Source organism: Papio anubis, chromosome 2 (genome assembly GCF_008728515.1).
Source record: "Papio anubis isolate 15944 chromosome 2, Panubis1.0, whole genome shotgun sequence".
Taxonomy (NCBI): Eukaryota; Metazoa; Chordata; class Mammalia; order Primates; family Cercopithecidae; genus Papio; species Papio anubis.
Genome location: NC_044977.1, coordinates 50,373,807 through 50,400,841, shown reverse-complemented (window position 1 = coordinate 50,400,841; position 27,035 = coordinate 50,373,807). Strand labels below are relative to the sequence as shown.

The 27,035-nt window shown below is 42.3% G+C and overlaps 1 protein-coding gene across 1 annotated transcript; it reads left to right on the top strand.

Annotated features, from left to right (window-relative positions):
- The first annotated feature begins 71 nt into the window (after nt 1-71).
- On the top strand, nt 72-19,268 carry LSM3 (LSM3 homolog, U6 small nuclear RNA and mRNA degradation associated). The gene is made up of 4 exons (XM_003906856.2): nt 72-221; nt 2,779-2,889; nt 5,171-5,266; nt 18,950-19,268. Exons 1-4 carry the CDS (start codon nt 201-203, stop codon nt 19,028-19,030), a joined length of 309 nt encoding a protein of 102 aa, XP_003906905.1. The 5' UTR covers nt 72-200; the 3' UTR covers nt 19,031-19,268.
- The last annotated feature ends 7,767 nt before the right edge of the window (nt 19,269-27,035 follow it).

The window sequence follows — 27,035 nt, the reverse complement described above, 5'->3', positions numbered from 1 at the left end:
TGGCCACGCCCCTTCGTTGGAGGCCTAGTCACGCCCCCAAAGGAAGCTCCGCCCCATACCCGTGGCCACTAAAAAACCGCGGGAAGCAGGCAAGAGCACAGCAGGTTTCTATTTCCGGTGTATTGTAGCATCACGTTTCCGGAGCTCGGCGTTGCTCTTGTGTTCTCGCGAGAGGCGGGAAAGGGCGCAGGGTTTGAAACATGGCGGACGACGTAGACCAGGTGAGTGAATTTTAAGGCGGTGGCTCGGAGCCGCTTCTTGTACTAAACTGCTTTTTCCAAACTCAGGAAAAATGGCCAGTCGCGCCTCTTCTTTCCAAGTCACACGGCCTAATCCGCCCCATCCTTTCCGTAAACACCCCTGTCCGAATTTTGCTGCAGGCCCTGAGGTCTTTTCCGTTAGAAGGCCACCTGATGACTATTCATCACACTCTTCGCTTCGTTTTTTTAAATCTGTAAATTATTATGCGTGCCTACCTCACGGAGCTGTCAGGATTCCAATAGAAAGCCAGATAATAAAGTTAGGAGTTGTTATCATTACTGAGCACAACAATTATTTACTCATTCAGCAGAGAGAGTGAACATCAGCTTTGTATGGTTAGACACTGTTCTAAGAGCCAGGGACACTGACATCGATATATAAGTGATCCTTGCCATGACTTGGAGCTTATATTCGCGAGGAGAACAGGTAAATATAAATATGTAAGATTTATAGGAACTGTGATGTGCTATGAAGGAAACAAGGAACTGGTATGCAGAATAACAGATGGTCCTAGAAGCTTTTTCACCTGGTCTTTTTCTTCCTCAAATATCTTTGGAGATCATGCCACAACTTAAACTTTCTACTGAAATCTCACCTCCTCAGAGAGGACTTCTGCCCAAATAGCACTCCCCCTACTCTGCCTACCCTGCCTCATTTTTCTTCATAGAACGTTATTTTTTCATATTAAATGTATGCATCTTTGTTTAATGTGTATCTCTCCTGACTAGAATGTAAGTGCCATAACAGTAGGGATTTTGTTTTGTTCATTCTTTTGTCCTTGGGGTTTAGAACAGTGCTGGAAATACTCAACAAATATTTGAGTGAATGAGTTAGATGATCAGAGGAGGCCTCTTTTAAAAGCCAATGTATAAAGCTATAGGATGAAAAGAACAGAAAGTGGGCATCCCAGACAGAGGCTTAGGTAGTAGTAGAGCTCTGTCATGTGCATATTCTTACAGTATTATAATTATCCATATGCCTATCCACATTAGAATGAGCTCCTTGAGGATGGAGATTGTGACTTCTGTATCATTGTAATCTAACAGTTGGTTATCTGATCCTTTAACAAACACCTGTTGAACTGAGGGACATGGGGACCAGTTGAGTTAGGTTATTTTTTTTTCTCTCATCGGGCCTTTTGAATCTTTAGCGCCTGTTACGAATTCAGTTACCTTCCTCCACTGGCCTTGTGTACTTACTAAAGAAGCTCTCCTTGAATCATCTAACTCTTTAATGGCTGCAACCCTCTCTTCCATGTGGGTGACCCCAAGTCATCCTAGCCCTGACCTCTAAAACCAGTGTTTCCAGCAGTTCTTTAATAATATAATATTAGTAGGAATCTTTTCTTTTCTTTTCCTTTTTTTTGGATGGAGTCTCACTCTATCGCCCAGGCTGGAGTGCAGTGGCGTGATCTCAGTTCACTGCAACCTCTGCCTCCTGGTTCAAGCGATTCTCCTGTCTCAGCCTCCCAAGTAGCTGGGACTACAGGCACGTGCCAGCACGCCTGGCTAATTTTTGTATTTTTAGTAGAGACGGGATTTCACCATGTTGGCCAGGCTGGTCTCAAACTCCTAACCTCAGGTGATCTGCCTTTCTCAGCCTCCCAAAGTGCTGGAATTCAGGCGTGAGCCACCACGCCCAGCCAATAGGAACCATTTCTAAGTATTAATATTTTCTGCTTTCCTGGCACTGTTTTAAATGCATTAACTAGTTTCATCCTCATAAGAATCCAGAAGGAAGGTTGTGGCTTTCTCAATTACAAATGAAGAATCTGAGAATTACAGATGGCATGATTTTTAATCTCAGTTCATAAGTGTCAGGTCACAGCCAGGAGTTGAACCTGGACTGCCTGACTCCAAAGTCAGTGCTTGCTTGCTTGCTGGCACCATCTTGGCTCACTGCAACCTCCACCTCCCAGGCTCAGGCAATCCTCCCACCTCAGCCTCGGAGTAGCTGGGACTACAGGCACATGCCACCATGCCCGGCTTTGAACCAGTGTTCTATTCTGGCTACTAAATATTCATCTTACTGGCCAGTTGGCAGCCTAACCTCAACCTGTGCTGAATTCATAATCTTCCCATAAACCTACACCTCTACTTGGCATTCTGACTAGTACATGGTAGGCATTAAGTGAGTGTTTTTCCTATGATTACATATTTGAGATAAAGCTAAAGTTCCTAAGACCCTATACCCTGAAATCGGGTCAGGCAGTTTGGATTTTGAGGGAACAAAGTATAGTCATGATTATTTTGCTGTGTAACTCCTTCTTATGTATGCGTGTTTTAATCTACATTTATATAGCACATACTATGTGAAAAGTTCTGTTCTAAGCCTTCATATATGTCACTTAAGCCTCATAAAAACAGTATTAGGTAGACACTATTATCTCCATTTTACAGATTAGGAGACTGAGGCAGAAAAAGGTTAAATAACTTGCACATGGTCATACAGCATAGCAGTGATTTAAGCACTACTTTATCTCTAGTACTATATTACTAAACCTGTTTCTGTTATCAGCAACAAACTACCAACACTGTAGAGGAGCCCCTGGATCTTATCAGGCTCAGCCTAGATGAGCGAATTTATGTGAAGATGAGAAATGACCGAGAGCTTCGAGGCAGATTACATGTGAGTAAATTTATCAAGTTACCTTGAAATCAGATTCCTTGCCACCCCCACTCCCTTGAAATGTAAAACCTGTCCAGAGTGAAAAGGTATTTTGAAGAAAGAGAGGGTAGTGGAAAATCACCCATGTTTCCATAAGCCAGATGAAGCTGCATGTATTCACATTTTTAACATTTTTTCTTTTAATAGAAATATGTTTATTATAGAACATTTTTATTCCCTTCATTTTTCCCTTCTGTTTATTTGTAAAGAACATTTATTTGTCCTCCATTCTTAAATGTTTTTTAAACTTGAAACACAAATATGTGTTTTATTATGAAAAGTTAAACAGCACAAAAATATATAGAGTAAAAAGTGAAATCCCATTTCCTCTACTGGTAACCACTATTAAAAATTGGATTATCTTGGCCGGGTGCAGTGGCTCATCCCTGTAATCTCGGCACTTTGGGAGGCTGGGGCAGGAGGATCACTTGAGGCCAGGAGTTCTCTGTGTTGCCAGCCTGGACAACATAGAGAGATCCTGTCTCTACAAAAAATAAAAATAAAAAAATTAAAAATTGGGTTACTGTTTCTGTATGTTTACACACATACATTCATATATGTACATATGCACATACTTGCACTATGTACACCCTACCTCTACAAAACATGGATCCTGCTATACACGTTTTTCAGCACCTTTTTTTTTTCACTTAATCTTTCTTCGAGATTATTGATCATTAGTGCATTTAATTCTCATTTGTTCTCTTTAATGACTCCCTAGGATTCTGTATATGATAGTGATCGATTTTTTTTTCATTTCTTGCTACAAATACTTACATAAATACTTGCAGTAAGCATTTTTTTTACATATTTATTTGTGCATATCTGCAAAATATCTGTAGAATTGGTCCCTTGAAGTAATCCCATTTGCTCATAGAGTACCCTGAAGGTTTTGCCTCTCCTTAATGACTTCTTGCTTTCCTAAGTGTGTTGTTTTTAGTGTTGCTACTTTACCCTAAAGTGATTAAAAATAGCTAACATTTATTGAGCATTAGTTATAGACCAGCTACTATTATTCTAAGCATTTTGTGTGTGATATCTGATTTAATCTTTATAACAACCCTGTGATGATACATACTAATTATTCCTGCTTTGCACTGTAGGAAGCTCAGGCTCAGAAAGGTACAGTCACTTGCCAGTAAAGGGAGAGCTAGAATTTGAATCTAGATTGTCTGACCTGAGCCCCACTCTTAAGTACTGTGGTTCCACCTTCCACAAAACCTAACGATAAAGAACCTCTGGGCTTGGAAAGGAAATAGGGACCCAGGGAGACAATCTACAGTTGGCCTTAAAGGAAGAGAGACTCCAGGAAGGGAATAGTGGTAACTTCGGGAATACAAATGGAATTGAGCTTAATTACTTAAGTCTGTGGCCCTTGGAGGCTTCTTCAGTTCCCTGTGTAAACTTGATGGTCTCCATCCTAAATGGCCCCAACTTTCTGTTTGTTTTGTGCCCCTCAGTTATACATTTTTGCTCTTGTTAGTGTGCCCTGCTTAAAGCAGTTCCCCACGTGGCTGACAAGTGACTTTTATTTTGATGTGAGCAGGTGAACCATGTAACATGTTGTTAGAAGTAAACTTGAGTTCTGAACAAAGTCCCAGCTTTAAAGTGCACCTTTTAGTAAAATGAATGAACTTTGGAGCTTGGATTGAATATCTTAGCTGCAACATTTATTGATTGAGCCCACAGGTGCATTTAAGTTTTGGATAGGTTAGAAATGGGCAGGGTGTTGCTCTACTTACTTTCTCTCTGCAACATGTAGTCTACCGTGTGCCTTTAGAAGACTGCAATGCCATCATCTTACCAGTAAACAAAGGATTTTATCTTCTTTACTGTATTTTTCTTGTCACATTGTTATAGGTGAATTTGAAGGATGTCTACTGATAAATGATGAAGATGGATCTGCTGTTTTTCATAATTAAATATTATAAATGATGTGACTGCCTTAGATAACAAGTGGGGTGGAGACTTTAAAAATAATTTCAAGTGATTTTGAGTAAATTTATTTTTGGCCATATGAGCAGTTTTATATTTTTATTAGGTCAATTAAGTAATCATTTAAAATGACTTGTAAAGAAACAGTGTATTAGTACAGTAGGATTACTTTTTATTTGCATGTAAAAGTTTGTGATGTAAGTATCAAATGCCTTAGTTGTAATTGAGCAATTTGCATATTGTTAAGCCTTGATCATTTTCATAATTTGATTATTAAATTTCTTGGTTCTTTACCCTCCCACTTGAGGCTTATGATCAACATTTAAATATGATCTTGGGAGACGTGGAAGAAACTGTGACTACTATAGAAATTGATGAAGAAACATATGAAGAGATATATAAAGTAAGTCATGCAATTCTATTCATTGCTTTGCAAATATCACCTGTTCTCTTTCAAACAGCTTAACTCATATTTATGGGAAGCGCATCATGTTTTGACACCTACTTATGGACTCAATAGAGCACAGCAATTAAATGCAGGGATTCTGGCATCTGACAGACGTTGTTGCCAGTACTGGCCTGACCACTTCCTACTTGGGCTACCTTGGGCAAGGGAATTAAGTTAGCCGACTTCTCATTGGTAAGCAGGAATACTACCACTTACCTCATAGGGTTCCCAGATTCAGTGAGATACAACAATGCAAGGTGGCTATGTATAGTAGTGTGTAACAGTAATAGTGGACAGTGTTCTTTCATTTTCTATGGATTTGATCTGTTAATACTTAATTTATTAGAAACTGAAACTGAAAAAGTTTTTAAATATTTATTCATTAAAAAAACCTGGCTGGGCATCGAGGCTCACACCTGTAATCCCAGCACTTTGGGAGGCCAAGGCAGATGGATCACCTGAGGTCAGGAGTTTGAGACCAGCCTCACCAACATGGTGAAGCCCCATCTTTACTAAAAATACAAAAAATTAGCCGGGTGTGGTGGCATATGCCTGTAATCCCAGCTACTTACTTGGGAGGCTGAGGCAGGAGAACTGCTTGAATCCTGGAGGCAGAGGTTGCAGTGAGCTGAGATTGTGCCATTGCACTCCAGCCTGGTCAACAAGAGTGAAGCTCTGTCTCAAAAAAAAAAAAAAAAAATGCCGGGCACAGTGGCTCACACCTGTAATCCCAGCACTTTGAGAGGCTGAAGCGTGTGGATCACCTGAGGTAAGGAGTTCAAGACCAGCTTGGCCAACATGGCAAAACCCTGTCTCTACTAAAAATACAAAAACTTAGCTAGGTGTGGTGGCATATGCCTGTAATCCCCCCTACTTGGGAAGCTGAGGCAGGAGAACTGCCTGAACCCTGGAGGTGGAGATTGCAGTGAGCTGAGATTGTGCCATTGCACTCCAGCCTGGTCAACAAGAGTGAAACTCCATCTCAAAAAAAAAGTCCGGGCACGGTGGCTCACACCTGTAATCCCAGCACTTTTGAGAGGCCAGAGCGTGTGTATCACCTGAGTTCAGGAGTTTGAGACCAGCCTGGCCAACATGGCAAAACCCTGTCTCTACTAAAAACACAAAAAATCAGCCGGCCGTGGCGGCAGGCACCTGCAATCCCAGCAACTCGGGAGGCTGAGGCAGCAGAATCACTTGAATCCGGGAGGTAGAGGTTGCAGTAAGCTGAGATCGTGCTACTGTACTCCAACCTGGGGGACAGAGTGAGACTCTCTCAGAACAAAACCAAAACACCTATCACATGTTACTGTAACATTTTTATGAACAATAAATATTTTCTAAAACAAAATGTCTAATGAGGAATGTCTTTGTTTTACGTTTTTGCAAATCTCTTTAATGCTCGGCGTAATCAATGACAGCTAGAAGATTCTTATATCTTTTTTCTGCATTAAATGTATCATGAGATGTTGTAAATGAAGCAAATCTGACCACACAGATAAGTAGTTGGAAAGGAAGAAGTATGTTTTGTGGATGTTCCACCTTTGATACTACACCCAAACTGAACAAGTGGTAGTCAGTCAAGGGTTATTTGCAGTCTGGAATCTGAAACGATAACAGTAAACTTTTTGTACTCTTGTTAGGTGAAAATTCATTAATCTGCCTTGCACTTCAAATGGATCTTTTACTCATGCATGATTTGGTTATATCAGGCACTGGTTCTTTAGAAAATAGTTCACTGAGCTATGCAGATTCATTTTATTTGTTCAATGTTTAAAAAAAATCACATTTGTTAGTATCACCAATGATCTTGTCAGAAAGGTCTTTTTTTTTTTTTTTTTTTTTTCCTAGGACAGAGTCTCCCTGTGTCACCCAGGCTGGAGTGCAATGGCGATCTCAGCTCACTGCAGCCTTCGCCTCCCGGGTTCAAGCAATTCTTGTGCCTCAGCCTCCCAAGTAGCTGGGATTATAGGCATGTGCCACCACGCACAGCTAATTTTTGTGTTTTTAGTAAAGACAGGGTTTCACCATGTTGGCCAGGCTGGTCTTGAACTCCTGGCCTCCCAAAGTGCTGGGATTACAGGTGTGAGCCACTGTGCCAGGCCGTAGCAGAGAGATCTTTAAGATTTGGGAAGCCAGTTTCTGAGCCTGCCGGGGCATACTGGTTAAAATGTGGGCTCAGAGTACAAGACTACATGGATTCAAATCTTGACTCCCTTGCTTACCACCTTTTTAATTGGGCCAGCTCACCTACCCTGTCTGTGAATGTGTTTCCTTGTCTGTAAACTGGGAATAATAATAGGACCCACTTCATATAACCGTAGAGGATTCATTGAGGGCTACATGAAAAGCCTTCAGATTAGTGACAGGCACATTGTAACTGTTAAACTGTTAGCCTTCATTGGATTTTGTAGTTCTGCTTTATCCTGGCATTTCTCCTCTCTGACCACACCTGACTCCTTTGCTAGTGTTCTTTCTCCTAAGTGTAAACATTTCACATTTTTTTCTGTTTTTTAAATTTTTACTTATTTATTTATGTATTTTTGCTGGCTTATTTCTCCAAGAAAGAATAGTATTTTTTAAAATCTGCATTTTTTTCCCTTTAGGAATTTCATTTAGTAACTATTGTTTGGTGGTTCTTACTGTTTTCTTAACATGGACACAATCATAAGTACCAATTCTAAGATGCACTTTTTCTTAAATTTTAGCATCTCAAAAATCTGATTGCGTCTTACAGGTGATGTGATTAAAAAAAAGAATTGTGTCATAATTTAATTGGCAAAATTTTTCCTTTTTCGGTTCAACTAAGCTTACAAATGATATCTTAAATGTGATAAAATATGGACTATGCAGCTTTAATATTCTGCTTTATTCATGTAACATTATTAACGTAAGAATTTTACCATGGGAGTAGACTCTTCATAAGCATTTTAATGCTCTTGTCTTGAATTCTGCTTGTGACAGAAATGAGTCTTCAACTGTGGTGTCTATTCTTACAGAGAAGGGAACACTGCCACTTACTCCATGTTTGCAGTGAACCAACAGCAAGGTCCACCTCTGTCATCCCTAGTAGTCTGCTCCAAGTGCGGTTCCTCCTGAAACTGTTTGAAGGTGCTATGTGTCTGTGCACATGTGCATTTCTCTGGGTGGAGTGTCTATAACAGTCTCAGTAGTTACTGACCTCCATTAAGATTAATTGCTGCCTTTACTACTGGGACTAGTTAGCTCCTGAACGCTGTGTGCTGGCGTGCATGTGATCTCTCTTGTGCCTAGAATTGCAGCTGCAGAACAGTCAGCCAAGTCTGTTAAGTTAATGAGTTTTTTTCACATTGCCATGATGTATTGGGTAAAACATTTAAAATGGAATCTTTGGATGACTGAGAATACTTCAGTGTGTAAATGTGTATTAACAATAGACTTAGAAAGGAAAGACAGTGATATTATGGAGAGTGTCTGCATCTGGTTCAGTGCCATGGAGACTAACTACTTCACTGTTCTGTGCGCTCTTGTTACTCATCTCCAAGATGGGAAACCAGACTAAATGGTTTCTTACCTTGACCGATTTTACATGTTGCTCTCTCTCTCGTCTATTGAAATAACTAATGAACATCAACGTTATCACCAAAACAGTATGGGGGACCCATAAACCATAGGGTTGTTGGGTTTTTTTCCACCTATAACTTACATAATTGACTTCTAAATAATTAATTTGACTGCTGACTTATAAATGGGAAGATGGAAAGCAGTCAGTCTTACTCTTCTGATTCTTGGTCCTCCATAATTGGAGTTTCCATTTTACAGATTGTGAACAGTCTGTGTTATTTGACCCAGCCTACTTTTTCGGCTGTCCATCATGTGTACTACCTTCCTTCACCAAACACCTCATAGTTTGGTTCACCAGACAGTTTCTCTTGGGGACGTTGCACCCTTTTGTAACTGAGCCCTCTGCTCCCTCTGCTTGCCTGAAAGTCTTCTACAGCATCAGATGGCTCTTCTAGACCTTTCTGTAGATTAGCACTGTAATAATAGAACTATCTGCAGTAGTGAAAATTTCTATCTAAGCTGTCATTACAGGAGCTGTGAGCCACATGTGGCTCTTTGGCACTTGATGTGGGTGCTGGTGTGACTAAGGAACTGAACATTTAATTTTATTTAATTTTAATTTAATGAGCCACCTTTGACTAGTGGCACTTGTATTAGAGCAGCTCTAGACCTGCTCCCTTATACAGAGCTAACTCTTTATGGTCCATGCTGAGACCACATGGTCCATATCACCCTATAGTACTTAACACATATTTCTTTTCTTACTCATTTTAAGTTGCTTCCATTTTAATATAACTTTTTGAATGGATGCTAGACTCACACAGTCTTAAAATCACAAAATGCAGAAAGGAACACAGTGTAGTAAAAAGTCTTCCACCGCATCCTCTGTTCATCATCTTTACACCCCACCCCCAGACATAAGCGCTGTTACTGGTTTCTTGAGAATCTTCTCATGTATTTATGCATATGCTAATGAATGTTAATTATTCTCCCTTCCCCTGTTTTTTTATCTCAGTGCTCTTTCCCTTTCATATATAGCTTCCTTGTGCTTTCATTTTTAGCTTTATGGTACTTCATTGTATAGATGTACCATAATTTAACTGTTTTCCTATTGATGGACAGATAGCCATTTCCAATATTTTGCTAATTAAACCTATTCTGCTGTAAATAATTTTATCTTTTTTTTTTTTAATTATACTTTAAGTTCTGGGTTACATGTGCATAACATGCAGTTTTGTAACATGGGTATACACGTGCCCTGGTGGTTTGCTGCACCCATCAACCCGTCACCTACATTAGGTATTTCTCCTAATGTTATCCCTCCCCTAGCCTCCCAGCTCCCGACAGGCCCTGGTGTGTGATGTTCCCCTCCCTGTGTCCATGTGTTCTCATCGTTCAACTTCCTCTTATGAGTGAGAACATGGGGTGTTTGGTTTTCTGATCTTGTGATATTTTGCTGAGAATGATGGTTTCCAGCTTCATCCATATCCCTGCAAAGGACATGAACTCCTTCTTTTTTATACCTGCACAGTATTCCATGATGTATATGTGCCACATTTTCTTAATCCAGTCTATCATTGATGAACATTTGGGTTGGTTCCAAGTCTTTGCTATTGTGAATAGTGCCGCAATAAACATACATGTTTATGTGTCTATAGTAGCATGATTTACAATCCTTTGGGTGTATGCCCAGTAAAGGGATGCCTGGGTCAAATTTTATTTCCAGTTCTAGATCCTTGAGGAATCGCCACACTGTCTTCCACAGTGGTTGAACTAATTTATGCTCCCACCAACAGTGTAAAAGCATCCTAATTTTTCCACAACCTCTCTAGCATCTGTTGTTTCCTGACTTTTTAATGATCACCATTCTAACTGGCATAAGATAGTATCTCATTGTGGCTTTGATTTGCATTTCTCTATTGACCAGTGATGAGCATTTTTTCATATGTCTTTTGACTGCATAAATGTCTTCTTTTAAGAAGTGTCTCTTCATATCCTTTGCCCATTTTTTGATGGGGTTGTTTTTTTCTTGTAAATTTGTTTAAGTTCTTTGTAGATTCTGGATATTAGCCTTTTGTCAGATGGATAGATTGCAAAAATTTTCTCCCATTCTGTAGGTTGCCTGTTCACTCTGATGATAGTTTCTTTTGCTATGCAGAAGCTCTTTAGTTTAGTTAGATCCCATTTGTCAATTTTGGCTTTTGTGGCCATTGCTTTTGGTGTTTTAGACATGAAGTCTTTGCCCATGCCTGTGTCCTGAATGGTATTGCCCACGTTTTCTTCTAGGATTTTTATGGTCCTAGGTCTTACATGTAAGTCTTTGATCCATCTTGAGTTGATTTTTATAAAAGGTTTAAGGAAGCGATCCAGTTTCAGTTTTCTGCATATGGCTAGCCAGTTTTCCCAACACCGTTTATTAAATAGGGAATCTTTTCCCTATTTCTTGTGTCAGATCTTTGTGTCAAAGATCAGGTGGTTGTAGCTGTGTGGTGTTATTTCTGAGGCCTCCGTTTTGTTCCATTGGTCTATATATCTGTTTTGGTACCAGTACCATGCTGTTTTGGTTACTGTAGCCTTGTAATATAGTTTGAAGTCAGGTAGTGTGATGCCTCCAGCTTTGTTCTTCTTGCCCAGGATTGCCCTGGCTATGCAGGCTCTTTTTGGTTCCATATGAAGTTTAAAGTATTTTTTTTCAATTCGGTGAAGAAAGTCAGTGGTAGGTTGATGGGGTTAGCATTGAATCTATAAATTACTTTGGGCAGTGTGGCCATTTTCATAATATTGATTCTTCCTATCCATGATCATAGAATCTTTTTCCATTTATTTGTGTCCGCTCTGATTTCCTTGAGCAGTGGTTTGTAGTTCTCCTTGAAGAGGTCCTTCACATCCCGTGTAAGTTGTATTCCTAGGTATTTTATTCTCTTAGTAGCAATTGTGCATGGGAGTTCACTCATGATTTGGCTCTTTATTTGTCTGTTATTTGTGTATAGGAATGCTTGTGATTTTTGCACGTTGATTTTGTATCCTGAGGTTGCGTATCAGCTTAAGGAGGTTTTGGACTGAGACGATGGGGTTTTCTAAATATACAATCATGTCATCTGCAAACAGACAATTTGACTTCCTTTTTTCCTATTTGAATACCCTTTATTGCTTTCTTATGCCTGATTGCCCTGGCCAGAACTTCCAATACTATGTTGAATAGGAATGGTGAGAGAGGGCATCCCTGTCTTGTGCCGGTTTTCGGAGGGAATGTTTCCAGTTTTTGCCCATTCAGTATGATATTGGCTGTAGGTTTGTCATAAATAGCTCTTATTATTTTGAGATATGTTTCATCGATACCTAGTTTATTGAGAGTTTGTAGCATGAAGAGGTGTTGAATTTTGTTGAAGGCCTTTTCTGCATCTATTGAGATAATCATGTGGTTTTTGTGACTGGTTCTATTTATGTGATGGGTTATATTTATTGATTTGCATATGCTGAACCAGCCTTGCATCCCAGGGATGCAGCTGACTTGATCGTGGTGGATCAGCTTTTTGATGTGCTGCTGGATTCAGTTTGCCAGTATTTTATTGAGGATTTTCGCACCAATGTTCATCAGGGATATTGGCCTGAAATTTTCTTTTTTGTGTGTGTGTCTCTGCCAGGCTTTGGTATCAGGATGATGCAGGCCTCATAAAATGAGTTATGGAGGATTCCCTCTTTTTCTATTGTTTGGAATAGTTTCAGAAGGAATGGTACCAGCTTCTCTTTGTACCTATGATAGAATCCGGCTGTGAATCTGTCTGGTCCTGGACTTTTTTTGGTTGGTAGGCTATTAATTACTGCCTCAATTTCAGAACTTGTTATTGGTCTATTCAGGGATTCAACTTCTTCCTGGTTTAGACTTGGGAGGGTGTAAGTATCCAGGACTTTATCCATTTCTTCAAGATTTTCTAGTTTATTTGCATAGAGATGCTTATAGTCTTCTCTGATTGTAGTTTGTACTTCTGTGGGATCAGTGGTGATATCCCCTATATCATTTTTTATTGCATCTATTTGATTCTTCTCTCTTTTCTTCTTTATTAGACTGGCTAGCGGTCTATTTTGTTGATTTTTTTTTTTTTTTAAACCCTCCTGAATTCATTGATTATTTTTTCAGGGTTGTTCATGTCTCTGTCTCATTCAGTTCTGCTCTGATCTTAGTTATTTCATGTCTTCTAGCTTTTGATTTGTTTGCTGTTGCTTCTCTAGTTCTTTTAATTTTGATGTTAGGGTGTCAATTTTAGATATTTCCTGCTTTCTCTTGTGAGCATTTAGTGCTATAAGTTTCCTTCTAAACACTGCTTTAAATGTGTCCCAGAGATTCTGGTACGTCGTGTCTTCGTTCTCGTTGGTTTCAAAGAACATCTTTATTTCTACCTTCTTTTCGTTGTTTACCCAGTAGTCATTTGGGAGCAGGTTGTTCAGTTTCCATGTATTTGTGGTTTTGAGTGAGTTTCTTAATCCTGAGTTCTAATTTGATTGCACTGTGGTCTGAGAGATTGTTAAGATTTCCTTTCTTTTGCATTTGCTGAGGAGTGTTTTACTTCCAATTATGTGGTCAATTTTAGAATAAGTGCAATGAGGGGCAGAGAAGAATGTATATATTCTGTTGATTTGGGGTGGAGAGTTCTGTAGAGGTCTATTAGGTCGGCTTGGTCCAGAGCTGAGTTCAAGTCCTGAATATCCTTGTTAATTTTCTGTCTCGTTGATCTATCTAATATTGACAGTGGGGTGTTAAAGTCTCCCAGTATTATTGTGTGAGAGTCTAAGTCTCTTTGTAGGTCTCTAAGAACTTGTTTTATGAATCTGGGTGCTCCTGTATTGGGTGCATATATATTTAGGATAGTTAGCTCTTCTTGCTGCATTGTTCCCTTTACCATTATGTAATGCCCCTCTTTGTCTCTTTTGATCTTTGTTGGTTTAAAGTCTGTTTTATCAGAGATTAGAATTGCAACTCCTGCTTTTTTTGCTTTACATTTGCTTGGTAAATATTCCTCCATCCCTTTATTTTGTGCCTATGTGTGTCTTTGCATGTGAGATGGGTCTCCTGAATACAGTACACTGATGGGTCTTGACTCTATCCAATTTGCCAGTCTGTTTCTTTTAATTGGAGCATTTAGCCCGTTTATGTTTGAGGTTAATACTGTTATGTGTGAATTTGATCCTGTCATTATGATACTAGCTGGTTGTTTTGCCCGTTAGTTAATGTAGTTTCTTCATAATGTCCATATTCTTTACAGTGTAGTATGTTTTTGCAGTGGCTGGTACTGATTGTTCCTTTCCATGTTTAGTGCTTCTTTCAGAGCTCTTATAAGGCAGGCCTGGTGGTGACAAAATCCCGCAGCATTTGCGTATCTGTAAAGGATTTTATTTCTCCTTCACTTATGAAGCTTAGTTTGGCTGGATATGAAATTCTGGGTTGAAAATTCTTTTCTTCAAGAACATTGAATGTTGGCCCCCACTCCCCTCCCTTCTGGCTTGTAGGGTTTCCGTAGAGAGATCCGCTGTTAGTCTGATGGGCTTCCCTTTGTGAGTAACCCGACCTTTCTCTCTGGCTGCCCTTAACGTTTTTTCCTTCATTTCAACCTTGGTGAATCTGACGATTATGTGTCTTGGGGTTGCTCTTCTTGAGGAACGTCTTTGTGGTGGTCTGTATATTTCCTGAATTTTAATGTTGGCCTGTCTTACTAGGTTGGGGAAGTTCTCTTGGATAATATCCTGAAAAGTGTTTTCCAACTTGGTTCCATTCTCTCTGTCACTTTCAGGTACACCAATCAAATGTAGATTTGTTCTTTTCACATAGTCCCATATTTCTTGGAGGCTTGTTTGTTCCTTTTTATTCTTTTTTCTGTAATATTGTCTTCTCTCTTTATTTCATTAAGTTGATCTTCAATCACTGATGTGCTTTCTTCACTTGATCGATTCAGCTATTGATACTTGTTTATTCTTCACGAAGTTCTTGTGCTATGTTTTTCAGCTTCATCAGGCCATTTATGTTCTTCTCTACGTTGGTTATTCTAGTTAGCAATTTGACTAACCTTTTTTCAAGGTTCTTCGATTCCTTGCATTGAGTTATAACATGCTCGTTTAGCTCGGAGGTGTTGGTTATTACCCACCTTCTGAAGCCTACTTCTGTCAGTTAGTCAGACTCATTCTCTGTCCAGCTTTGTTCCCTTGCTGGCGAGGAGTTGTGATCCTTTGGAGGAAGAGAGGCGGTCTTGTTTTTGGAATTTTCAGCCTTTTTGTGCTGGTTTTTCCCCATCTTTGTGGATTTATCTACCTTTTGTCTTTGATATTGGTGACTTTCGGATGGGGTCTTTCGGTGGACGTGCTAATTCTTTCTGTTTGTTTGTTTCCTTCTAACAGTCAGGCCCCTCTGTGGCCAGTCTGCTGGAGTTTTCTGACCCTGTTTGCCTGAGTATCACCAGCGGAGGCTGCAGACCAGCAAAGATTGCTGCCCGTTCTTTCCTCTGGAAGCTTCAACCCAGAGGGACACCTGCCAGATGCCAACCAGAGCTCTCCTGTGTGAGGTGTCTGTTGGCCCCAACTGGGAGGCGTCTCTCAGTCAGTATACATGGGGTCAGGGACCCACTTGAGGAGGCAGACTGACCCTTAGCAGAGCTCGAATGCTGTGCTGGGAGGTCTGCTGCTCTCTTCAGAGCCATCAGGCAGAGACGTTTAAGTCTGCTATAAGCTCCTGACTGGGGCTGCTGCCTTTTTTACAGAGATAGCCTGTCCAGAGAGGAGAAATCTCAATTTTATCCTTTTCTTAATGTGAGAGTATACCTGCAGAATAAATTCATACTCTCTCTTTTTATTTCTGGAATGGGGATTCTAGGAGGACAGTCCATGTTTTATTCATCTCCCTGTGTCTAATGCCTATCATAGTACCTGACACATAATGGGCACTGCAAATGTTTGTATGAGTGGACTTCAGATTTCATTGCAGGTTGACTCTAAGTTTTAAACAGAGGATTCTGTTTCATTGCAAGGACTGCAGATCCAAGCCTTGTCACCTATCGGACACACATGCACACTTAAAAAAAAATTTCTGGGTGAAATTCATCACCAGTACTAGAACATTTAATACTTTTCTCTGATATTGAGTTTATAGCATCCTTTTCTTTTTTTTTCTTTTTTTTTTCTTTTAACCTAGAGCACTTAAGTTTACACACTGAACTCCTTGTACTAGAGTCCCCTTCTTTCTCAGGAATTATTTATCTGTAGCCAGATCTCCTGCCTGGGTGTTATGACCAGACAGCCCAGGGGAGAGTCCTCACACATGGGTTGTTGAAAGTATACTGTTGTGGGCATATTAGTTTGTGTTGGCTAGACTATGGTAACAGGTACCCCCTAAACATGTACTGGCTCAGCAGACTCACAGATGTGCAGTGGCTCTGCACTGCTGGAGTTTGTTTCTCAATGACATAATTATTCTAGGTAGGTTTCCTGCGCGCAGTCATTCAGGAACCCAGACTCCTTGTGTCTTGTGGCTCCTCCAACCCCTAAGTCTTTTGTCATCGTTTCACATCCAGCCAGCGGGAGCAAAAAGGAGTGGAGGAGTGTACATGAGAAGTTTATGAATCAGCCTGGAAGTACTACACCTCTTAAATTTTTTAGGATAGAGCTCAGTGATATGACCCTACCCAACTGTAAGGGAGCCTGGGAAATACAGTAGAATTGTGTGCCTAGGAAGGAAGAAGGAATTTTTATGAACAGCTAGCAGTTTCTGCCATAGTCTGCCCCCGTGGCAACCAGTGTCTATATATCCCTGTGAGCAAAGGGCTTTAAAAAAAAATTCTTTATGGAAAAATGACCATGGGTTAACTTACCAGTTCATTTTCCCTAGAAACAGATAAAATTGGAATATCAGCTGTGTTAATAAAAAATATTGCTGTATTTTTAAAAGAGGCCCCTGGTTTGTAAACTGCATCTGAACTGAGAGAACTGTGAATGAGCTCTGAATACTGTTAGGAGCCCATAGCAATGGTTTTTCCTGAGAGCAATGCAACCCTTGGAGTGGAGTGTGCCCCCTCCTTGGTGACTATGAAGCCACATTTATGGAACTATTATAAAAGATACTGGTTCTGGTGTGGAGCTTGGGGCAGTTAAGCCAGGATGGCTCCTGCACCTACCTGCTAACTAAGAAGTCATTTGGGTAGCTAGATAAGAATCCTTGGAATGCTGTAAAGACTTCTGCTGAGACACTTGCCGCTGCCCAGCGGGCATGTGCTGTGTTTCCTTTGTATAAAGCTGTGTGCCCTTGGCTGTCTTGAGCTTTGTCAGTTTGAGGGCCAAGTTGCTGCAGAGATCAACGATAGTGGGTGTTGCAGAATCCTACTTCCCAAACAGAACACATCTCTACCCCAAAGGATGCAAGCAGGATATCCAGCTCAGGGTGCAGGACTGCCACGTGACTTTCAATTCTCTGTCAGACTACATGTGGTCACTTGTACAGACACCCATACCCCAAAGAAGACGAATAATTTTACCCCTCCCACATTCATGATAAACACAGCAGGGACAGGATATCCACCACAAAAACTCTCTTTCAGAGAAGGAAGAAATGAGAAACATAAGACAGTTACTGGTCCCTAACAGTGATGAATCCCACTGGGAGGGCATGAATGCTCCCTGTCCTGGTAGCAGCAGAAATCCCCCGATTAGATGAAATATGTCCCATCCGGTGTTTGGAACTTATACTAAATTTAATTGTGCGTCCTACATCTTGATTTGCAAAATATGGCAACCCTAAATGGGGTCTGCAGAGCTTTCAGGGCCAACTTCTATTATGCTGGAAGACTCAAGGAGTCAAAGGTTTTTTGTTTTTTGTTTTTGTTTTTGTTTTTTGGCCAGGCTGATGGTTTCTTTGGCAATGCAATTTCTTTAAAAACTTGGAACATAGGTTTCTGAACTGTTTACATCCAAACAATTCAAAGGGCCAGTAACCTGTCTAAGCTCTTCCCTAGGCATAGTTTATAGGACTGCTTTATTTCTTCAGTTTCTCACCCCTGTTCTGCTTTCTGAAATTAATGTTGACTACCTTGAGGCCATTTGCTACAAAAGTTTGGGTGGAAAGACAACACCCTTAATCTGATCTTTGCCTCAGAGCTGAGTTTGTTTACCTGGGGAATTTTACTGGGCCTTGTTTCTCAAAGCCTTTTTTCATACTTACTTCTGTAACTTGTGGTCTAAAAGTCAGTGGGTTTTCTAACCCTGTGAATCCTGTTTCTTTTCATCTCTGCTTGAAAGCCAACTAGTTCTTGCCTGAGCTTTTCTGTTTTTTTCTACTGCCCTGCTAAATGCATTAGGCTAACAGCAACACCTACTAACATTTGGCTTTTCCAGCCTCTTCTCCCAGAGCTCGTAAGTTTAGGAGCCCCTTGGGCTACATTCCAAGTTTTATCTAATATTTTGCCAAGGCATAATATTAGGATTTCAAACATTCATGTGTTTCTCTACTGCCCAAGGCCTGACCACTAAGCTAACGTGTCAAGGTATCCATTCCATATGTGTGACCACAATAGCACACAAAAGTAACACATAATGACTCAGCAAAGTAGAAGTTGATCTCTTGTCCACATGACAGCCCTGGTGGGGTTTAGGTCTGCACAATAGCTTTCTTCCAGGTGGTAAGTCAGGGACCCAGGCTTTGCCTATCAGTGGCTCTGCCATCCCTGAGCTCTCGCCATTATCTTAGTTCATTTAGTGTTAGAGGAACGATCGCAGAGGGGCATTCTGGGTCAGTCTGGATATAGTCCTGCCATTTCTGTTTACTTGACATTGGTTAAAGCAATCCGATGGCTACATCTGGTTGCAAGGAAGAATAAGAAACATAGTCCAGCTGTGTGCCCAGGAGGAGGAGAGTGAGTTTTAATGGGTAGCTCCAGTCTCTGCCACGACTGTCGAAAGCAAGCAGTTGATAAATTGGTTCTTGGTGCTACCAAGGTAAGTGATCAGGTTTTTTAATCCAATTTTTTTGTGTCATGATGAATCCATTTTTTAACATTTCTGTCACAAACAATAAGCAGTAATACACAATTGTATAAATATGTTCTGTTTTTTTTTCTTTTCTAGTCAACGAAACGGAATATTCCAATGCTCTTTGTCCGGGGAGATGGCGTTGTCCTGGTTGCCCCTCCATTGAGAGTTGGCTGAAACAAAGAATTTGTCCTGTATGGAAAACAGGAGACTTTGTACAGTGGCCTTTCTAAATGTACAAAACATTCAAAAGAGAAACCTGCATACATTTTGATATTAAGAAATAATTCTGGGGATTCTTCCATGCCTGAAATGAGTTGATTTGCAGATAACTCACAACTTCTTAAGTGAAATGGTATTTTCATTTTTCTTAAGCTCTTCCAATAAATATGACCACCAAGATGCAGAACTCTTATTCAGGACTTGTTTGCTCCATTATTCTCACAGATATTTTTCTCATTTTTTTTTTTCTTTAAATTGGTGTTTCCTCGTAGATTTTTTTCAGTGCTGTCTTCTGTCTTGTAAATGATTTAAGGTGAGCCCACGTCTTACCTTAGCACACATTTGCAGTGCACCTACTGTGTTTCAGGCACCAGGTTTGAGTGCTGGCAACCAGAGTTTTACCAAAATGCTGTCTGGGCCAGACACAGTGGCTCACGCCTGTAATCCCAGCAGTTGGGAGGCGGGTGGATCACCTGAGGTCAGGCGTTTGAGACCAGCCTGGCCAACGTGGTGAAACCCTGTCTCTACTAAAAATACAAAAATTAGCCAGGCATGGTGGCACATACTTGTAATCCCAGCTATTCGGGAAGCTGAGGCAGTAGAATCACTTGAACCCGGGAGGCAGAGGTTGCAGTGAGCCAAGATCACACCATTGCACTTCAGCCTGGGCAACAAGAGCAAGACTCTGTGTCCAAAAAAAAAAAATTCTGCCCTCAAATCTTCTGGGGAGGCAGATGTTTAAACCAACAATTGCAGGCAGTAAGATTAGTGCTGATAGAATCATGCACATGCAGGATGCCATAGGAGCATGGGGAAGAGCACCCAAATATGGGAGAAAGGGGCAGACGGACATTGTAAACATTAACCCTGCAATAGAAGACAGAACAAACCACGATTTCTCTTTTCTCTGGCCGGATTTAATTCTAAGGTCAGACGTGGTTCAGCTTGGTCATACCTGCTTATAATTATGACTCAAACCATTTTTCTACTCTTGGATCATTGGCCATTAATGATGAGGGGTCTCAAACAACATGTCTCAGTGGCACAGTAAAGCAGAAATTGGCTAAAAGCAAAGTTACTTTTATTTCTAGCTTCAGGCAGCACATAATGCTTAAAACCTAAAGAGAAAAGGAAAAGCATGTTACAATCTCTCCAACTTTATCAAGACAGGACTTAGAACCTGGCCTTCTCCACTATGGTCATTCCATTTTGAAATGTAGAAAATCCAACTTGTGGATGGTTTGTCCGTAAATGAGCTGAATGTGTGTGTGTGTTCATTATCAAGCACAGTATGCTCACAAATGCACGGTACTTTAAGCCTTGTGCAAGAAAGATGCTTTCAGTAGACATATTTAAAAGGTTTTATTTTCCTTACTAGTGGTACATGCCCCTGCAAGTTCATGGAGAAGAGAAAAACAAGTGTGGGTGAGCTGATGGAGGTTTCATCTTAGGTGAGGAGGCAGGAGAGACACCCTCCCTTCACTTGTGCTATCCCCACACTTTGTCCTTAAACTGTAGTGGTCCCAGGAGGTGACCTGTTTACAGCAGCCCGTTCACTATTGAAAAATGAACTCCCTCCTGCAGAATGTTAGAAGAAACAACCTCAAAGACCTCAAGCCACCTGTGGTTATTAGTGCATGGCAGCAAGATTGAACCTGCCTGCCTCCTACCTGTGTGAGCCTGTGGTGTGGGTGTGGTGCCAAGGCCTTGGCTCTGGGCAGTCTGTTGGCTCCTAGTGTTCACTACGGTGTGGTGTGACAGGCCATCTGGCCTCGCTCTGCCAGTCTGCAGTTCTCCCCAGCGCTACGTTCATTTTTAGTGGTTTCTGATAGTCACACTGAATTTCTGGACACTTTCTTCTCTTCATTCTTAGTTACATTTCTCCTTTTTCTCTGGGAACTGATGGTTTACACTAAAACTTTTGGCTATGAGGACTTGATTATACACATTTCTAAAACCCATGTTACTCTCACATGCACATCCAACTACAATATACCAACCCACTTCATTTCCTAGCTGCTAAGATACGGGGGAGGGACAATAAAAGGTTAACAGCAGAATAGCCACCTGTGTGTTAGGAAATGGAGGGAGGGGAGGCAATGTGTGAGTCCTTTTAGAGCTGGGACTCAATCCACAAGAGACAGCTCAAGCAGGACCCTGCCATGGTCCACATTGAGGTTTCCTCTGCAGGGGTGCTGTCCACTGAGGGATTATGCTGTGAGGGCCCCTGGGAGCCACACCTTGGGCTTCTGAGTCTGCAGAGCACTCGGCTCCAGCCAGCTGGATGGCCGTGGTCACGAGCTGGTGACTGGTGGTTTCTGCAACGAGGTGTCAGATTAGCCTAAGGGGAGCCTCTCCAGCAGGTGTCATGCCTGGATCCCTGTCTTGGTGGTTTTATGAAAGAAGCTGATATGAATTGCCATTGCCTTCCACAAAGAAAAATGGACAAAATATGGGACCACATATTTGAGATGGAATGTACCCAAAATGAAAAGTAACTTGAGTATCCCAAGTTAAACTTAATCATTAGCTACAGATGGACGATTTTCAAATTTCAAATGTGATTTTTGAAGATTTGCCCAAACTAGACTACTACCCCTCTACACACTAAGAGGCAGAAAGTGGTTTCACACACCCTTTAATTTAATTTTGTGTATATTACTTAGTTAAACTGGGTGCAGTGAGGCACACCTGCAAACTCAACCACTAAGGAGACTGAGGCGGGAGGATTACTTGAGCCCAGGAGTTGGAGATCAGGCTGGGCAACATTAACAAGACCCTGTCTCAAATAATACTTAGCTATTGCCCATATTGCTTTTAGCCTGCTGCCAGGAGGCGAGGAATGTTCCATTGTTTGAACAGATGTCAGGTGTGAGTAATGCTCAGCTATGTTCAATGTAGAAAATTAATAAAAGTTTCAGGAGTCATCCTGGCTAGATCAAGAAGCACAATTGATGTTTCTCTGTCACTCAGCTCTGCTGAACCACGTGGATTTCGTTCATGGGCAAGCTCCTCCCTGTAGCAGATGCAGACTTCCAGCCTACCTGCCCTCCAGCTGCAGTGGGCTCATCCTTCTTGCTTGGTCCCTGTGCCCAGCTGTGGACTGGTTTTTACGGCCCTGAGAATGTGGGACTCTGATTGGTCAGGCCTTAGTCACACGTCCATTCCTGGAACTAAGAGCAAGGTTATCCCCACCTGAACTGTGTGGTCTGAGTGTAGAGGGAGGGGTTGTTCTCTAAAGGAAACCAGAGGGAAGGGGGAATGGAGCTGGACACAATGCCTATTACAGAGGAAAACTTTTAGTCTGCCCCAACTTATAGGAAAATAAATCCCTTTGGTACTTTGCTATTAGTAACAAATTTCTTAGAACACACCTCAGACTGACACTTTGACTTTAAGCTATTGCTCTGGAATCCGGGAGGTTCTGGAGCAACCTGTGTGGGGATCAGTATGGGTGGAGCTCAGATTTGTTGGCTGACTGGGCCTGAGTCCTCTCGAGGGGTCTAGGTAGGAGATGGGCAACACAAGAGGGCTGTTAAGCTGGGGGTGGGTATCGGGGTCCTCAGAGCTTCCGGGGAGGGCAGGGTACTTGAACAGAGTGGACTGAAGAACACTAAGCTCCATGAGACAAATTGCTGCTTACAGACAGAGACCATATTCACAACCCCTGGCACAGGGCCTGGCCAAGAATTTGTCTTCAATAAATGTTGAATGAATATTTAAATGACAAGAAGACTAGTGCAACAGGGCTTTGTGATCAGCACTGTGGATGGAAGGTTCAAATGGGAGTTTGAAAGAAGGTGAACTTTGCACGTTGTTTTCCAGACACTTGTGGTTTCCTTCCTACAAGAGGACAATGTTCCCCATTTTTTACCCTCGTGGCCATCCTCCCCAGTACCATTTACCTGAAAATATCAGTATTTGCCAACTCCAGATACCTAACTAGTTATTAATTTACATGGAAAACTAATACGAAGAAACAAGGAAGATAAGGCCAAATGCTTTAAATTCCTTTAGATGCATTGCCCAATTTTAATAAACCAGAGCATGTAGGTTCTTATTTCCTTGGCTGCTTCTAGAAATATCCTGGGTGTGGAGGCAGCATGCCCCATTGCAGTTTCTGATATTGATTATTCCAGAGGAATGTTTTCTTGGTGCTCATCCCACCCACCTGCAGTGCTGCAGGGATCTGGGCTTGAGTGTTGACACAAGCCCCAGAGTGACCCTTAGTGAGGTGCAGAACTGACCATACAGGGTCTAGCAGTGCAGCGGGGTCAGAGAAACCTGGCTGTGAGTTCCTGCTGTGTCACGTACCAGCTAGGCAAATAGCTCCTGTCCTAAGGTCAGTTGTAAGGGCTGGAAAGTGGCCCTAGGAGCAGGCTAGGGTGGTGCTGGGATGTTACTGCCAAATCACTGACACCAGGGTCACAGGCACAGAGGTGGAAGGGGCACTGAGAGGCCACTCCTTCAGCTTATTCCAAATGTGCCTGCTCTTTCCTTTCCCAGATAGTTTTCAGGAGAATGATGAATTTGAAATAACTTGATTTGTTCCATTGAAAGTTATTTTCAGATGTCTGCTCTGTGCCAGGATCTGTCCACAGAGGCCTGAGCAAGACCAACTATGTGCACGATGCTAAGAGCTGGGAAGGACCTGAAGTGGGTGAGGAGATGGGAGGTGACATGGTGTTGTCGGGGGTGGGGGGGATGGGGCTCAGGCAGAGGTCTGTCTCAGCAGAGAACATTTGAGTGGACATCTGAACAGCAGGAGGGAACAGGCCCCGAGGGGATTTGGCAAAACAGCATTCTTCCAGAAACTGGAGGCCGTGCAGAGGCTCTGAGATGAGGGTTTTCCTGGTGGAGGGTCGGCAAGGAGGCCAGTCGGCATGGGAAGAGTGAGCCAAAAGTCTGAGACCTGGGAAGTCCAGGTGTCATTCAGCACCTTCATTTCACAGAAGGGGATGAAGAGCCCAAGAGTGAAATAGACTTGCCTGAGGCCACCGTGAGTCCAGGCTAATCTAGTTCTAAAGCCTAAATAAAGGCCACTGTGTGCCCCAGCTCCAGTGGTGCCGCTCATACTGTAGCCTCTGGAGCCGTGCAGTGTGCCGCTCCTGCAGCTACATGGTTCCCTTCTTCCGATCACAGGCCAGCATTTCACCATCCTTTCTCTTTTCGAAGGAAAGGTTCTTCCTTCTGAGTTCACAGGTGCTATGGGGACCCTGCGTGAGCTGGTATTCAGGAGGGGGAAGACTGCTTCCCTCCCCTTGGCCAGGCCTCGTGGGAGGAGCACAGAGTTGGAAATCACACCCGCAAGACTCAGCTCGATCACTGTGTGCTCTGTGACTTTTGGCCAGCTCCTCACCCATTCTGGGCTTCCACTCCTCACACGAAGGGAAATGCAGGGAGTTGTTTTTACTCCTAAACCTGCATGTCTTAGTTGGCAACACCAGGTGGTGCTGTGCTCTTTTGCTTTTCCACTTCAGTCCTCGCTTTGCAATCAACATGAACTAATACTGGCCAGCAAGCTCTCAGATCGTTTGTGGAACTCCAACCCTACAATAGCTACGTAATATGTAGGCCCCAGGGAGAAAGTTGTAAGGGAAAATACCATTCTTGTGGTGCCCATATCCTGCTGAACTGAGATCACCAACAAAGCCGCACTCCAGGTGTGGTGGGTTTTGCTGCGCTGGCTCTGTGCACATGACTGAATGATGGGTGGAGAGAGCTTTCTTTGGGGCCTGAGGCCGAATTCTGCCATCCTGTTGAGCAGATCCCTTTTCCTGCTCATAGCCTTAGAGTCCTCATCTATACAGTGTCCTCTGAGCTTGAACAATGTGAGTTTCAGGAAAAGGGCTCAATCACTGCTATTGATTAAAAGAGCCTAGGTTTGGAGTTCTTGAAAAACTCTTGGTAGCAGTATCTGAAAGCCGACATTGGTGTGTGCTAGGAAAAGTGAACAGATTTGGAGTGAAAAAGCCATGCGTGTGAACGTTAGCACTGCTGCTTCCCAACTGAATAACAGACTCCACCTCTCTGACCCTTAGTTTCCTCCTCTGTAAATGAGGATAGTGACAGTGCCCCTCAGGAAGAAGGGCTGAGGATGAAAAGATGTCCATCAAGGATGGAGCTCAGGTCCTGCCGTGGAGTTGGAGCTCAGGGCATCTTTGATTCCCTTAATTCGGAATGGGGCTAGCAGCTCTCAATAAGATGCTTCTTGTCTCCTCCTGAATGCCTTTCTGAAAAGACCACCCATAAATATTTATCTGTCTTTATAACAAGGATCCAATCTATTCTTCATGAATCCATAGTTTCTGCCTTGCTGAGTCTACTACAACATTTTTTAAAAAAGTTTTCTTCCATCTCTCCTTGCATTGTTTTTCCTGTATGACTTTTCCAGGCTGAGTTCTGCTAGAAACCGGGTTGGATAACAGCTGGTCATGATAAGGGTTTGGGAATCAGATGAGGGGACAGGGGAGCTTCCCCTTTGCAGGGTCCTCTGCCCTCCCACTCTGTGGTTCTCAGCAATGTCTTTCTCAGTTCAGCTTCAAGGTAGAAGAGAAATGGATGAAACCAGCTCCATGAACAAGGTCACCCCAACAACATCACGAGACAATGACATCACTGTCAGCTTCTGCTCAGGAAAAACCTGGGACTTGAATAACCAAGGGAAAGGGCAGGTCATCCTCATGGCAGATTGACAGAGCTAGTTGCAGACCTCCCCGCCAGATATCAGGGCCTGGGAGTGTGGCTAAAAATGACCCAGGGACCACACCTGCCTCTGGTCAGTTGCCCCCGGCAGCCTTACCACCCTCGTATGCTCAGAACAACGGAATATCACCAGTGGGGTGTTTTATTTCCCCTTTCCTAGAAGAAAGGTTACCAACTGCCAGAATCAAAATAGAACATGAACTGTGTCACTGGAATCCTGTCCAATCCAAGCACACTGATATTGTGCAATGCCCTTTGGAAGATAAAGCAGATAAGCAAAATCTCCAAGTTATTATCACACTGTTGGACCTGGCATTGCAGAAGGCCTCTAGCCGGCCTCTTCTAGGCTTGTCATGTTTCTGCAACACTGTGTGTCGAGTGCTTTTGTGCTCTAGAAGGACACTATTTCATAGGTGAAACCAGGCGCAAAGCCTCACAGAAAGAATTATTTTGTTAAAGTGAATCATTGTCCCCAACTTTTTCCATTTCCCAAGCTCGTACTTTTATACATTCTTTGTTTTTTTCAGGCTTGGCTTAAATTCTTTACTATTATTTTATTTATTTCTTTTTATTTTTTTGAGACGAAGTCTCCCTCATATCCCCCAGGCTGGAGTGCAGTGGCGCAATCTCAGCTCACTGCTGCAACCTCCGCCTCCCAGGTTCAAGCAATTATCCTGCTTCAGCTTCCCGAGTAGCTGGGATTACAGGCGCCTGCCACCATGCCCGGCTAATTTTTTTTTTTTTTTTTTTTTCTTTTTTGAGACGTAGTCTCCCTCTGTCACTCAGGCTGGAGTGCAGTGGCGCAATCTCGGCTCACTTCAACCTCCGCCTGGCAGGTTCAAACAATTCTCCTGCCCCAGCCTCCCAAGTAGCTGAGACTACAGGCGTGTGCCACCATGCCTGGCTAATTTTTTTTTTTTTTTTTTTTTTTTTTTGTATTTTTAGTAGAAACGGGGTTTCACCATGCTGGCCAGGCTGGTCTCAAACTCCTGACCTCGTGATCCACCCACCACAGCTTCCCAAAGTGCTGGGATTACAGGCATGATCTACCGCGCCCGGCAATTTTTGTATTTTTAGTAGAGATGGGGTTTCTCCATGTTGGCCAGGCTGGTCTCGAACTCCTGACCTCAGGTGATCCACCTGCCTCAGTCTCCCAAAGTGCTGGGATTACAGGCATGAGCCACCGCGCCCTGCCAAATTCTTTATTATTCTTAATGGTATGGCATAGTTTTCCATATGGTAATGAAATACCCAT